The 15,053-nt window shown below is 41.7% G+C and overlaps 1 protein-coding gene across 2 annotated transcripts; it reads left to right on the top strand.

Annotated features, from left to right (window-relative positions):
• The first annotated feature begins 121 nt into the window (after nucleotides 1-121).
• TRMT6 (tRNA methyltransferase 6) lies at nucleotides 122-13,743 on the top strand. Of its 2 annotated transcripts, none has more exons than XM_029918681.1 (11): nucleotides 122-389; nucleotides 3,790-3,917; nucleotides 5,303-5,412; nucleotides 6,021-6,112; nucleotides 6,242-6,325; nucleotides 6,593-6,717; nucleotides 7,696-8,048; nucleotides 8,429-8,514; nucleotides 9,333-9,435; nucleotides 9,533-9,619; nucleotides 13,118-13,743. In XM_029918681.1, exons 1-11 carry the CDS (start codon nucleotides 262-264, stop codon nucleotides 13,166-13,168), a joined length of 1,347 nt encoding a protein of 448 aa, XP_029774541.1. In that variant the 5' UTR covers nucleotides 122-261; the 3' UTR covers nucleotides 13,169-13,743. The 2 variants fall into 2 exon arrangements, with proteins under 2 accessions (XP_029774541.1, XP_029774540.1); XM_029918680.1 differs by lacking the exon at nucleotides 13,118-13,743 and adding an exon at nucleotides 10,956-12,447.
• The last annotated feature ends 1,310 nt before the right edge of the window (nucleotides 13,744-15,053 follow it).

The following is a 15,053-nucleotide window of genomic DNA, read 5'->3' on the forward strand; positions in this document are numbered from 1 at the left end:
ACGGTGAGGCGTGACCGGAGAGGCGGAAAGGAATGCAGCCAATCAGGTCGTTCGCCCAGACGGAAGCCCTCCTGGAAGCTGCCCAGAGGTTCCCGCCGGAAAGCGGAAGTGGCACGCAGCACGTGGGGGAGGTGCCGGTGCTAGGGTTGTGCGTCCACTTGGTTTGTGGCTGTGAGGCTGGCGGCAGCCACAGCCGAGGACGAAGGGCGGGGCGCGGGGAGCGGGAGAGACGCTGCGGAGCGGGGAGACCGGCTGAGCGCCATGGAGGACGCAGGAGAGTCGCCGGGCCCACAGCCACCGCATCCCGAGGACCACCGCATCCGCGACGGCGACTTCGTGGTGCTGAAACGGGAAGATGTGTTCAAAGCAGTGCAAGTCCAGCGGAGAAAGTAAGTCAGGTCGCTGGCCTTAGGGATCCCGGTCCCCATTTTCTAGATACCCCCTTTCTCCAGGTCTTGCCACAGACCCCCTCCCACCAGGGTCCGGTTCTTGGCTCCGTGGATCCCCAACCTATTTTCTCCTCTTGGTCTTCCCACAGTAGCCTTTCCCTCCAACATCCCATTCTCGAGTCCCTTCTGTCTTCCTGTAGACTGCCGCTTACAAGGTTTCAAACCTGGTCTTCTGCCTTCAACATCCCTCTCAGTCTTTCTGCAAGGTTCCTTTTCTCATACTTGGCTTTCGGGCCCTCACGTACCCTCCCCCTTCCTTGCTCTTAGCCTTCCCTGCGTCCTGGAGTGGTTCTCCTAGGTTCTTGAGATGTTCTCTCCTGTTATTTCACAGAACCCACCAACGATTCTCTCCTAGTCCTTGCCTCTCAGGGTCTTGCCCTCCCCTGCCCTTTCCCCCATAAACTGTCCTTTCTTCCTACTCCCTCAGCCAGGATCAGTCCCACAAAAACGAAGCCTCTCCAGCTTTATCTAGCCTTTGGGTTCTTTTCCGGATCCAAACGGAAACAACTGTTTATACATAATAATGTTGGAAAACAACTTCCCAGAGAATGTAGGATCCCTCTAGGATTCCCGCACATCACACAAACGGATGGGAGGAGGTCTAAGAAAGTTAAATTAGCCAAAAAGCAGTTTGCTCAAGGTCTCAAACTTGAGATCAGGCTTGATTTGTGAACTTGCTGATTAGCTATAACTCTGTTTCAATATTAAGAGAAGTGGGAATTTTTGGTAACTTCTTGGCAGTAGGGGTGAGGTTATTAAATCCCAATAACTTATTAATGCTGAAAATGTATTGAGATGTTTCTATTGATTATCTGGAAAGTACAACCAAGCTTTCTTTTGAGTCCGGTTATTATAGTACTTTAGACAATGAAATAAGTTGAATTCAGTGTCAGGAGAACAGCTTTCTGTGGACCACAGGCTAGGTGCTCTGAGATTTGGAGTTTCTAAGTGCTCCCTTCAGATGAATTATTTTACTCCTGTGTGAACCAAACTGTTGACTGGTATTTAAAATGAAACAGGTGTCATTAGAAAATAGTCAAGTAACAGCCCCCAGAGCACCATGCTGGTGAAAACCAAGTTTTATTGTACAAGAACCAGTTGGGTTAAAAATAATAATAATAATAATATCTGCACCATTTTCTCTAAAATTTCTGATTAGATATGTCTGCTGGCCTTCAAGTATATACTTTTTGAAAAGAGCCAATACTAATTATTTAAATATTTTAGTTGAAGTGTAGCAGTGCAGCAAAGTCCTTAGGTTATGCTTGATGAATGATACCAAAGTTTACACAGCTGTATAATGACCATGTGAAATTTTTTTCCTTCTTTTCTCATTTGCCCTTTTCTCAAGTTGCTTAATTTTAAAAGTGGATATTTGAGTGTGGTTGTTAATAATGTGCTCTTTTAGACGAGGTTTTTCATTACCAACAAGGCAGAGAGTAGCATCTTTATTTCTAAAAAGTACTTTGAACGTACTCTAGACATATTTGTTTGGAAGCACTTTTCATCACTTTTTTTGGCAGAAGCCATTGCATTAGTGTCCATTTGATTTAGTAAATGATGCTTTGAGCTCATCTGCATCCCAGGCCAGACTCTCCCTTTGCTCTTCTTTGGGTCGGCGCACATCTGGTTGGGCAGAAGCAATCCTGGCTCGCTGAAGAGGCTGCGCATCCCACTCTTTCTCTGAAGATATGGCATCACACTCCTCTGACTGGGCCTCACTTTCCTGACTAGGGCTGTGACCTCTTTTCATGCCATTCAGTTTGAGTGACACATCTTTCTTTGCATATCAGACCCCCAGCCAGAAAGGGAACCCCAAGCCATCTCAGATTCAGTGTTTCATTAGCACTGGGGCGCTCAAGGGATGAGAGCATGGGCTGCTCATCTGGGCTGAGTGGAGTTTCAGTTTCTCTTACGGGATTTATGTCAGCAAATATTTTCAGAGTCTTTTATGTTCTGTTATATTTTAGAAACTGGGCACCCAGGAAAGATTAAGAATTGACCCTATCTGGATCACTTAGGATCTCTCAGGAATTCACTCAGATGGTTCATGGGAGGAGATTTGAGGAAGATGTGACATATATGCACACAGTGGTGTAGCGAGGTTTAGAGGACCAACAGAATGGTGATGCACCTGGGCTCTAGAAACTTTTGGCAAGGGAGCTTGGGTGATAAGGTCTGTGCATTCTGTCATAGACTCCTGGGGCACAGAAAAAGGAAGAAAAGGTGTGGCTTGGGGCACGAACAGAATTAACCAATACATGTCTTCCAGGATTCAGAGTTCTGTGGACATTGGCCATGTCCTAAAACTAGGCAGGGCTTCCTGGGATCCATTGGTCTTTTCTGGGGCAGACTGTATGATATAGTGGAAGGTACCAGGCTTTGGCATAGGCAGATTGGGATTTTAATCCCTGCTCCCACTTTGTAACTATGAATCTTGGCCAAGATATTTTTCCTAAGCCTTAGATTGCTCATCTGGAAGGAGCTATGTCCCAGAATTACTATGAGAATTAAATAAAAAAGCATGAAACACATTGGCATGTACTGCCCAGCCACTTATCAACATTCAGCAGATACTAGATTTCTTTCTTTCTTTTTTTCAAGAAAAAAAATGTTTTTTTTTTGTTTGTTTGTTTTTGTGGGATTTTCTTTTTAAATGGTTAAAGGATAAAAATCCACATAATGGGTAAACCTGAAGTTGCTTGATCCTCAGTACAGCATTATTAGCGTCAGGCACATTTCCAAATATATGGATTGTCAGTAATGTTTATTTGTAAATATAATTTGCTTTTACTAGATATTGTTTGTTTGTTTAGTAGGCTCCACACCCAATGTGGGGCTTGAACTCATGACCCCAAGATCAAGAGTCACATGCTTTACTGACTGAGCCAATGAGGCACCCCTGCTTTCACTAGATAATTTTTAAAGAAATTAGCCAGTTAGCCCAGGGAATTTGTTAAATCCCTGCCATCTCAATGATTGTTTAGGGGTGTTACAGTGTGTGTTCAGTGGCCAGGCAATCTTGGTGGCCCTTTATTTAGGAAATCCGCAAAGCTGTGAGTTAGGACATCCTGTTAGTGCAAATTGGAGTCAGACTAATGCCTCAGAAGAGGAATGTCTTCTGTCCTGTTTCTCATTGCAAATTCACTGTTCTTGTGGCTTCTTATTAATTTTGTCTCTGCCTCAACCCAGTTATCTCTAGTTCATTTGTCAGTCCATGTTCCTAGATAATCTTCAGAGATCATTCTTTGTGGAGACCAGTTTTGAAATAAATTTAATTAAGCATATATTTCTATACTGAATGCAAATAAGATACAACTAATTGCATTTTCTTCCCCAGAAAAGTAACTTTTGAAAAGCAGTGGTTCTATCTGGATAACATCATTGGCCATAATTATGGAACCACATTTGAAGTGACCAATGGAGGAAGTCTTCAGCCTAAGAAGAAGAAGGAAGAGCCTACTTCAGGTGCACTACCTTTGGGTGTATGGAATAGATGCTCTTGAGCTGACTAGTCAGAAACCTGCCAATCCAAATGCTAAAATGCTAACCCAAGCTATCCCCAAAGAAATTTAAACTCATAATCTAAGAACTGTAGCTGAATGAAACGAGGTCTGCCTTTGACTTTGAGATACCTGGATTCTGGCTCCAGCCCATCATTAACTAACTGGCTCTCTGACCTTAGACCAAAGTTTTAATCCCAAGAATCCTTGCTACTTCAGTATAAGAGCAGGTCGAGAGCCCTTTCAGTGGCCCAGAAGTTCAGTGACAGCTGGAGGCAGTTAACATGGAGGGTAGAGGTTCAGATTCTGGCTTCAAATTTAACTGACCTGGTTTAAGTTCATTTCATCACTTAACCTTGTCACCTTAGACAAGTTTCTTGGTTTCTCTAGGTTTTAGAGCTTCATCTGTAAAATGGAGCCACAAATAAATTTAATGCCTAGGCTGTTGTTGGTGTTCAGTCATATAATACATGGGAAGTCCCTAACAGTGCCTTGCCTGGAGCAAAGGCCAATACATTTAGCAGTTATTGTTATTATTAATTAATTTTTAAAATCAAATAACTAAAGTACTATTAAAATTTTTGTTCAAACCAATTAATTATATGCTTTTCAGTTAGCATCCATATTTTTATTGAGCACCAAATATGTTCCAGGCATGATTAGGCACTGTGATTGTAATGGCTTATGAGATAAAGCATCTCATAAAATGTACTTAGCAGTGGGGAACACCAAAAATAAGTAGATAAACAAACAGCATACTTGTAGATGGTGGTATGTGCTGTGAAGACCATAAATCAGGGAGGTATGCTGGCGGCTAATTGGGTGAGACTTGGCTGAGATAATGAGTTCAGTGCTGAGTGATGGGAAGGACCTAGGCAGAAATCTACCCAGAGATTGTCATGAAAGCACTCCAAGTGGAGGGAGCAGCAAGTGCCAGAGCCCTGCAGCGAGCCTGTGCTTGGTGTGTTTCAGGAACAGAAAGAAGGGCAGAGTGGCTAAAGTACAGGGGCCAGAGCACATACAACCTTGCAGGTCATCTTTGGAACGAAGTCTAGTTGTAGGAAGCCACTGTTTTGTGCATGGGAAGATTAGATGAGCCAATTTGCATTTTATAAAGAGAACTTTGGTGTCTGGGTGGATTGTAAAGGAGCAAGAGTGGGAGGGAGCAAGAATAAGAGTTAGAGACTGGAGCAGTCATGGCAAGAAAAGGTAGTCGGGGTGTGTGGAGGCAGTGGAATTAGAAGGCCAAATTTCAGTAACTGATGAGCTGGATGTGGACGTGAACTTAGAAGAAGAAATATTTTAACTAACTTCAAATCATAAATGTCATAAAGCAATTTTCTTCCTTAGAGACCAAAGAAGCGGGCACTGATAATCGAAATATAATTGATGATGGGAAATCTCAGAAACTTACTCAAGATGACATAAAAGCTTTAAAGGACAAGGGCATTAAAGGAGAGGTAATATTCAAAAGATGTTGTGTTTTGTTTTTGTAAAAGGCAAAAGATTTATGCGATCTGAAGAGAAACCAGAGTATTATGTGTTTTGTTTTTGTATGGTATTGAGGAAATTACTTGGTTTTTAAAAGCAGGATTTTCCTAAGATGAAATGTAAGAATAGTCTTTCTCTTAAAAATAGTTTGAAATGTACATGAAATTCAGTATATCAGAGATTTCATTTCTTTTATGCAGGAATGTGAGTTACATCACTGATATTATTAGCAAAAGATAATTTAATAACTTAGTGCATATGAGAACTTAACTTGGTTAATTTTCAGTAATGTTTTCAGCCAGTATCTTCAGGAATGACTGTTTGCTTAACATCCCTTCTCCCTTTATTGTGTATCTCTGGTGGATTTTTTTTTTTACACCCAGTTTTAAGTGGCGTTACAAAGTACTTATATTTTAATACAAGTTCTAGGTAGAGTAAAAAATGCAGTTTATTAATTTGTGTGGAAAGGGGACTGGAAAATCTGCTCTTCGTATACATTCTAGAGTAAGAAACCTTTGAAGTTATCATTTCAGTAGAAATAAAGTTTCAGGAAATCTCCTTGCTCCTTGTCTTATAGGAAATAGTTCAGCAGTTAATTGAAAATAGTACAACATTCCGAGACAAGACAGAATTCGCTCAAGATAAATATATTAAAAAGAAGAAAAAAAAGTAAGTGGGTTTTGTTTGAAAAGAATGAAAGTATTAAATCTTTATAGATTTACAAAATATATGTTATTAAGAATAAAATATTGTTAAGCTAGTTTTTAAAAACTGATGTCCTCTTTTTTCTTCCCCCAGGTATGAAGCCATCATTACTGTTGTGAAGCCATCCACCCGCATTCTTTCAATTATGTATTATGCACGAGAACCTGGAAAAATTAAGTACGCTTTGTTTCCTTTCAAAACTATAATTGGGGGAAAATATATCTTTAAGGAAAGCCATGATTTTAAGTAAAATGAAAAACTTGCTCACCTGCATAAAGTGTCCTCCTTCCTCATGAATTGTAAGTTTTTTTTTACTGTTGTCTCCAAAGCAATCTATAATCTTATCAACATAATTTTTATGAAACAAACAGAACTTGAGAAATGATGATTAAGATAGCTGGCTCTGCTTAGCTAAAAATAAACGCATCGTTCTTTTTTCCTTAGCCACATGAGATACGATACCCTAGCCCAGATGTTGACATTGGGAAATATCCGGGCTGGCAATAAAATGATTGTAATGGAAACGTGTGCAGGCTTGGTGCTGGGTGCAGTGATGGAGCGAATGGGAGGTAAGATTTAACATTTCCAGGCTCATTAGAGCACCTCCATGGCATACGTAGAAGAGCCTGAAAACTCACAGTGCACGGAAAGTGAGGCTGAGTCACTGCAAGATTAATGAAATGGTTTGGATGGGCCCGCACAGCTCTAGTCCTTGGGACCTTCCTGCAGAGTCCACATCTACCCGCCAGTGCTGTGTTGGTGCCCTTGGATGGCAGTTGCCCTTTCCAGCTTCAGCATCAGTGGGGATGTTTCTGAAGCCTTTGTCTGACTTGGACCTTCACAACCGTGATTTCAGTAAATTCTTGGATAGCTGGTGTTCGTTTTATTGGCTTGAATTGAGGGTATTGGATGAGAAGAATACTGGGGATATATTTTGTGCCCCAGCCTGGTTTGCCTCTCCTCCTCTAACCCTGTAGAAGATATGAACTTTCAGCTGCCCTTTTTGAGGATTGGAGTTGGGGAAAGCTGAGAGCCAATCGGTCACCCATCATGTGACATCCAAATTTGCATGATCATAGGGTTTATAATGTCAAGTGGTGGGGGTAAGCTTTAAGACTTCTTGTTCAAGTTGGGGCACCTGGGTGGCTCAGTTGGCTAAGCATCCAGCCCTTGATTTTGGCTCAGGTCATGATCTCATGATTCGTGAGGTCAAGCCCCAAATCAGGCTCTTCATTGGCAATGCAGAGCCTGCTTGGGAATCTCTCCCTTCTCTCTCTCTGCCCCTCACCACTCATGTGCACATACTCTTTCTCTCAGAACAAATAAACTGTAAAAGAAAAAAAAAAGACTTCTTGTTCTGGTGTTTTGGAATTGTATTTCCTTCACTGATATAGACTGAACAGACCCCAGAGGAGCCTCATCGTCCTGCAGTGTCTGAGCAGAGTGGAAACCTGTTGTCTTCTTACTGGGCAGATCCTGAGGGTTTGCTAGTCTGGAATCACCTCCGTTGAGCAGATGTTTGTTTGCTTTTTTTTTTTTTAATCCAGGCTTTGGTTCCATTATTCAGCTGTACCCTGGAGGTGGACCTGTTCGTGCAGCAACAGCATGTTTTGGATTTCCCAAATCTTTCCTCAGTGGTCTTTATGAATTCCCACTCAACAAAGTGGACAGTCTCCTAAATGGCACATTTTCTGCAGAGATGTTATCTTCAGAGCCTAAAGACAGTGCTTCAGTTGAAGAAAGTAATGGCACCCTGGAGGAAAAACAGACTTCAGAACAAGAGAATGAAGACAGCGTGGCTGAAGCCCAAGAAAGACATCACCCACAGGAACAAGAAACGATGGAAATCGTCTCTCAAGATCCTAAAGAGCCTAAAGAGAGAGGAAGCAAAAAAGATTATGTAAGAGTATTAAGAGTCCCCACTACCTTCATAAATTCCCCTCAGTTTCAGTTAACTTCATGTAGGCACTGAGATTTGGCTTGGCTTTGGAGCATCAGTGCCCAAGATAAAACCAGAACAGATGGAGAAAGCCTGTGTGTGGGGGTACACGTGTGTGATGTGATCTTTGGGATGGAACTTTAGGATACAGAAGCATTGTATACTGGTGCCTTAATTATGGTTTATAACATATGGATTTATGTGTTTTCAACTTTCTTACAAATGACCTTGCATTGCTTTAGTCCAAGTTGATAAATACTCCTGAAATGTTCTGACAGACCAGCGTTTCCATAAACCTGACTGAATGACCTCAGTACAGTTTCTTCTTTTTCTTCTTGAAGATTCAGGAAAAGCAGAGGAGACAAGAAGAGCAAAGGAAAAGACATTTAGAGGCAGCTGCTCTGCTGAGTGAAAGAAATGCAGATGGGTGCGTTGATGAAGGAATGCAGATATCTGGGTGCTCATGGGCTCTGCTTCAGACAGATTGAAATTCTTCGTCTGCTTGTCTGCTTTGATGATAGTGGGAGCAGAGATGATAATTCTGTCTTGAGTTTTTAAAGAAAGGAGGCTGCATCCGGTGGAGGTGGAAAATTGTGCTGGTTTTAGAATAAGTTTGGAATTTCTCCGATGACCGTGGATCAGATGGGTCTGTGTAGTCCTGCTGTATATGCTGGTGGTAGATCATTCAGGCTGGTGTGAGACTGGCTACTGGTAAGGGCTAGGGGAACCTGCCAGGAGTCGTAGATTCAGATAGTCGCAAAACTAGTTGGATTTGTTTCCAGATTTTTTTTTTTTTTAATCAAGAATGTCATTAAATACTACTCAGTGTTGCTGAACACCAAACAAGCTTTTTTTTGTTTTTATGTTTATTTTTGAGAGGGGGAGAACGAGCAGGGAAGGGGCATATAGAGAGGGGGATAGACAATCCGAAGTGGTCTCTGCACTGACAGCAGAGAGCCTGATGTGGGGCCTGAACTCACGAACCATGATATCATGACCTGAGCTAAAGTCAGATGCTTAACCAACTGAGCCACCTGGATGCCCCCAAAAGAGCTTTGAATTCATTTTGTGTTTCCGAAAGAGTAATAGCTCATGATTTTATTTTTTTCTTGAATTTGTAGAATGTTGTATTTAAAACTCTTCCTTGTGAGTCATGGAAAATAAATGATCATTTTAAACGCATTTGAAAATCTGCACTCTGCCTTGCTAAGTAGAGAAATAATTTGTCTAATGTTTCTTTTACAGTTTAATTGTAGCTAGTCGTTTCCATCCCACTCCACTCCTGCTGTCTCTGCTGGATTTTGTGGCCCCTTCAAGGCCATTCGTGGTCTACTGTCAGTATAAAGAGGTAAGACTGAATGGAGTGGATGGGAGTTCTTGCATCTGCATGTTAATACTCAAATCGCAGCCATCAAAGTAATTCTCAACTCTTTTGATACCTTTAGCCTCTGTTGGAATGCTACACAAAACTGCGGGAAAGAGGAGGGGTCATCAACCTCAGGCTGTCTGAAACCTGGCTCAGGAATTACCAGGTACGTGTTCTTACATCCAGTTCCAGGGAGCCACTGTCCTGAGTCCCTGGCTCTTTGCGGCAGTGCCACAAGTTGTTAAATAGAGATACCCCTATTTCTGTCTACAGAGATAAAAGAGTCTCTTGCCTGTAACTCAGAGAAAGTGCCTTGGCTTTTCTTGACCCCCTTTTCTCCTTTCATGTTCGGGTCTATTACTCTGTGACTCCAGGCCAGAGACATTTAAAATGCAAGCAGTTGTGATTCATGTTTCTTCAAGGCCTCGAGATCACTGTGGGGGGAATAACTGATAATAGCAAAATCCCTAGGACAGCAAGAAAGTGACTGTCTGTGTCAGGATATCTTTGCAGCACATTTTCAGGATTTACTGGCAGGCTCCATGTCAGTTCAGGTCCTCTGGAAGCCATTTGCTAAGATGGAATTAGCAGTGGAAAGGATTTATTGGAGAAAATGCCTTTGAAAGATGAGAGACAAACAGGATTAGATGGGGAAGCCCTCAGACCATGATGGAGCTCTGATGGCTGTGAAAGAGCGGGGAGAAAGGAAGGTGGGGAGGAAGAACCTGCAGTGCTATCCTCAGAAAGTCTCAGCCAGCATAATGGGGAACCCCAGAGCAAAGAATGCCCATTAAAAGAACACTGTGTTGAACAGAAATGTCGTGGTCCTTGTACCCATGCTCAGGAATCGACTTGGAGTGGCCCATGGCCTCCCTGGCTGTGAAGGACCCCAGCAGTTAAAGGCTTTGTGCTGCCTGCACTCCTCACAGCCAGTTCCCTCTGTAAGAAAGATCTGAGGGAGCACCTCCGTTTCCGCCACAGGCACTGCCCTGCTGCTTGGACATGGTACTACCTAATCTGGGATACTCAAAGCCCTGAGTGGACCCTGTCCTTTATGGCAGTCATCTTATTGAGCTATGGTAATGGCAGAGAAGATATCTTGTCAGAGTTAACAAGGTATCAGGGCAGGGAAGCTCTGGATATATGTCTAGTAGCTACTTCTCTGTGGACCAAAACTCCACTGTTGGCCACGAAGCCTCCTGGAGCCAATAGGAAGAAAGCTGTGCACAGGCCCAGGAGTACTACACCAACTGTGTGCTCGTTTGCCACCAGAAACTTGCCTCAGGTTTGCCTCCAGCTTTATTTTTCAAAACAAAATTACTTAAACCAATTTCTACACTTTTATCTACACTATTATGTGAAGGAAGGAGCTCTTTAGGAATTGATTCAATTAAATCTTCCAAGAGAATCTGTCATTTAAACTCTGATTTCTGGCATGCGTATTGTTAGCATGTGCTTTATCTGCTTAAGAAAACATGAATGTCTTTCTGTCTTGTGATTAGGTTTTGCCAGATCGAAGTCACCCCAAACTACTGATGAGCGGAGGTGGGGGTTACCTTCTTTCAGGCTTCACTGTTGCCATGGATAACCTTAAAGCAGACCCCAGTCTCAAATCCATCGCAAGCACTTTAGAATTACACAAGACTGAAGAGCCAGCAGCTAAAAAACGGAAATGCCCAGAGTCTGACTCTTAACCTTTTAAAAATTGCTCTGATTTTTGTCCTCAGGCACTATACAGTTAGTAATTACATTTTAAATGCTATTACTAATTGTTTTCTCATACATATTCAGAAGTAAGAACATGTCTATACACCTGTTTTCTGGGAAGGACGAGTAAGCCTTTTGTCCACCCCTGGCTCAGATAAGTTTGGTCTGTCAAAACATGGAGGCAAAATACCCAAGACTAGGGTGTATGCAGTAGACTGGTATATATGGCCGATCTTGTTTATTTCACGAAAATTCTCTACGTACATTTGGTACTCTGTGAATTTAGGCATCCTAAAAATATATTTATACAAGACTTTGTTTATGTGTTAAGCTAAATGGAATAACACAACATAACGAAAACTTAGGTACTGAAAGAACAAGAGACTTCTTGTGTTCAATTCGCTCTCTTAAACTCACTAAGCAATATGGATGTGTGAATGTCTGAGATCTATAGTACCAAAAATGTCCTCCCTGTTTCCTCCAGTGGAATAAACTTTTTTAAAATGCTATATTTTTTAATTTTAATAGTTGATGACTTAGGAAAGTTATGAGTATTTATTTTACTGCTTTTTTCATCAACACAGAGGTGTAGTAGTGTACTTCTTTGGGCTAATTTGCCAATCCCCTCCTTCTTTGTTCGAAATGAAGTGACTAGAATTTTTGTGTACTATTCAATTAAAGGAAACAACAAAAGTGGTTTTTTTCGCTACCCAGTCACTTACGGAGAGATATATAAATATGTGTATATATGTACACACACACACACACATATGTATATGGTTGTTGGTATGTACGCATATATATTTATATATACACAAATACACGGAGACAGAGAGAATGCACTATCTATATGAACTGTGACAAAGTTTAGTGCAGAGCTTAGACCAGTTCTCATTGCATTAGTGTCACTCCTTGTCAATTGTATTTTGAAGTGCCTTTTTTGGTGATTATTAATGCTGGTTTGTTGAGCTCTGGCATGATTATGTGGTTAGCTTTCTAAGCTCTGAAAACATAATCAAATTATTTGGTCATCTGTAGCCAAGGAAAGTGTTTAGAATGAACCACGGCTCTTGTCTTGCTTACTTAACATGCTCATGGTGTATATTGTTCACATCATTATAGCATAGATGCTGATCATCCAGCAAGGAGCATCTCTGAAAAAAGAAATTACATTTTCCTAATAGCATGTACTGTTCTGCTAATGGTCAATGTGATTACCAACAAGTACGGTTTTGATTCCTTTTTATTAAAACAGTTCCTTTTAAAGAATAAAAGTGTTTCCTACTACGATTCGTCTGATTTACGTTAATGGTGCCGTCAGTGACACCACATTCACTGGCTTTCAGCTGATTGTGACGTGGTCTATATAAGAAAACGTGCACATATTAACGCCTCACTGAACATGTCCTTGCAGTCATCGTCCACATACAATCAGTCAAGTTTTGTCAAGCAGAACACGTGTACAGACTCCATTCTGAAGTGGCTGCTCTCCACTAGTCATCGTTATTAAAATCCTCCCATACCTGTAATTCATCCAGTTTTCAAGTCCCATCACATTCCATTCATTCTGGACGTCTGCACTACCAAGGTGCTGTGTGCCCCTGTAGCCGCCCTGGAGTTTCTTGTGAACTCATCTACCAGCAGTAAAAGTTAACCTTAACCAAGTGTTATTTTTTCCCTGTTTCGTATAATTTACTTCATCTTTGGGAACTGAGCTTAATTCAATAACTTGAAAATTTAGTGTGCACCAGAATTCCCTGGAAGGCTTAAACATGGATTGTGTGGCACCTCGCAGTTTCTGATTCAGTGCGTCTTGGGTAGGACAGAAAATTTGCATTTCTAAGGAGTTTCCAGGTGATGGCTGGCACTGCTGACCCAGGGACCACTGCTTGAGAAACATTCCTGTGTGCACACCCACACCAAGAGCATGCCAACATACATGACACTTTTGTCTTAGGTGTCAAGTGGACATCCACCTTTGGAGCAAGATGAGTGGATAATTCTATGACTTCTGGACATGTAGCCACCAAGAGTTACGTGAAATAACACTTCAGTGGATGGCAGTCAAAAAATAAAGACAAAAAACAATATGTAATGTCCATCTTATTTCTTCTTGGATTAGGATACTTGGACATAAACAGTGGTGCCAACGAGATGACTTTTTAGCTTAGAGGTGTGAAGCAGATCCGCCCCTCCCCCCATTATTTCTTTAAATAACTTTTCTGCCACTTTCTTTCTTTCTGGGACCCCTATAATGTGTATATTGGTCCACAACTCCCTTAAGCTAACTTTTACTCTTTTTTCATTTTTTAAAAAATTTTTGAATCTCTGATTGGATGAATTCCACTGCCCAGTGGAATCCATTGATCCTTTCTTCTCTTTGACCTATCTGCTTTTGAGCCCTTATATTGACTTTTTTAGTTCACTGTTATGTGAGTGCCTTGTGGTACTTATATTTTCTCTCTGTTGAATTTCTCACTTCTTGTTCTTCTGACCATGGTGAGCATCTTTATAATCATAATTTGAACATTCTGTCAGATAAATCACTTATCTCTGTTTCATTAAGATCTTTCTGCAAACTGAGGGCTGATAGGATTAGGGGAGAGGGAAAGGGGAGGTGATGGGCATGGAGGAGGGCACTTATTGGGATGAGCACTGGGTGTTATATGGAAATCAACTTGACAATAAACTATAAAAGAAAAAGATTTGTTTCTGGAGATCCAGCTTGTTTTGTTTAGAACATATTCCTCTTTATTTTTTTCACTCTATATGTTGGTGCTAGCATATTAGGTACGGCAGCAACCTCTCCTAGTCTTGACGGGTTGGTCTTGTGTAGGAGGTAAACCTCATTAGCCAGCTTAGTCTGAGCTCCTGGTTGTCTCCGAGATTGCCTAAGCCACCATCTTTATTCTTTGTGGTCCCTGGTAATTGAGGGTGTGCCAAGACCCATCAGTATCCCAAAAGGGAGAATTATCAGCACCTGGATTCAGGCTGATTAGCCACTGCTAATGAGCAGGTTCTCAGGGAATGTATGTGGTTAAGGCCCTTCCAAAGAGAAATTGGGAGATGGGCATGTTTGCATGCCTTCCTCCTCTGTGCTGACCCCTGTTGAATAGCTGCAGGGGTGTGTTCCTGAGTCTGTTTAAAAACTGATTCTTTGCTATTGAACTATGAGAGTCATGAATACAAATCCCATTGGCTTTTAGAAATGATCCAGGGTCCCTTAGGTGGCATCCACAAAAGCTGGAGTGCCAGACATGTAAAAGCTCCTCTCATCCAGGTAGATGTTGGTGGTCTGATGTTATCATTGGAGTGAACCAGAGGGAGAAGGTAAGGGAAGTGCCCATTGGCTCCCCGGGCCTCTTGGGAGGATTGCAGCTGGTTTCTAAATGTGTGCTAAATCAGAAACTGGACCCTCAGGCAGCAGCTTGTAAAATGTGCAGTCCTATCCCTCAGGGAAAGACTACGAGATGAGCATTTTTGCTCTACACTGAGGCAAGTGCTCTTGGGACTTTGTGAACTTCTTTGCTACAGTCATGTACGTCTCATGGACCCAAGCCCTATTGGCTTTCATAAGTAAGCGTTTGAGTGAGGATCCATTCCTTGAATGGGAATCTTAAAAGTTGGGGTGCTACTGCAAAGGAAACAATCAAGAAAACTAATAGGCAACCGACAGAATGGGAAAAGATAGTTGCAAATTACATATCAGATAAAGGGCTAGTATCCAAAATCTACAAGGAACTCACCAAACTCCACACCCAAAACACAAATAACCCAGTGAAGAAATGGGCAGAAGACAAAAAGACACTTCTCCAAAGAGGACATCCAGATGGCCTCCAGGCAGATGAAACGATGCTCAACATCACTCATCATCAGGGAAACACAAATCAAAA

Source organism: Suricata suricatta, chromosome 12, assembly GCF_006229205.1.
Source record: "Suricata suricatta isolate VVHF042 chromosome 12, meerkat_22Aug2017_6uvM2_HiC, whole genome shotgun sequence".
In the NCBI taxonomy this organism is placed as follows: domain Eukaryota; kingdom Metazoa; phylum Chordata; class Mammalia; order Carnivora; family Herpestidae; genus Suricata; species Suricata suricatta.

Excerpts from the sequence above, each read along its gene's own strand:
- TRMT6 (XM_029918680.1), top strand. The coding sequence starts at position 262 with ATGGAGGACGCAGGAGAGTCGCCGGGCCCACAGCCACCGCATCCCGAG. Across the intron at positions 6,718-7,695 it reads AGTGATGGAGCGAATGGGAG|GCTTTGGTTCCATTATTCAG; the intron begins GTAAGATTTAAC and ends TTTTTAATCCAG. Across the intron at positions 8,515-9,332 it reads AGTGAAAGAAATGCAGATGG|TTTAATTGTAGCTAGTCGTT; the intron begins GTGCGTTGATGA and ends TTTCTTTTACAG.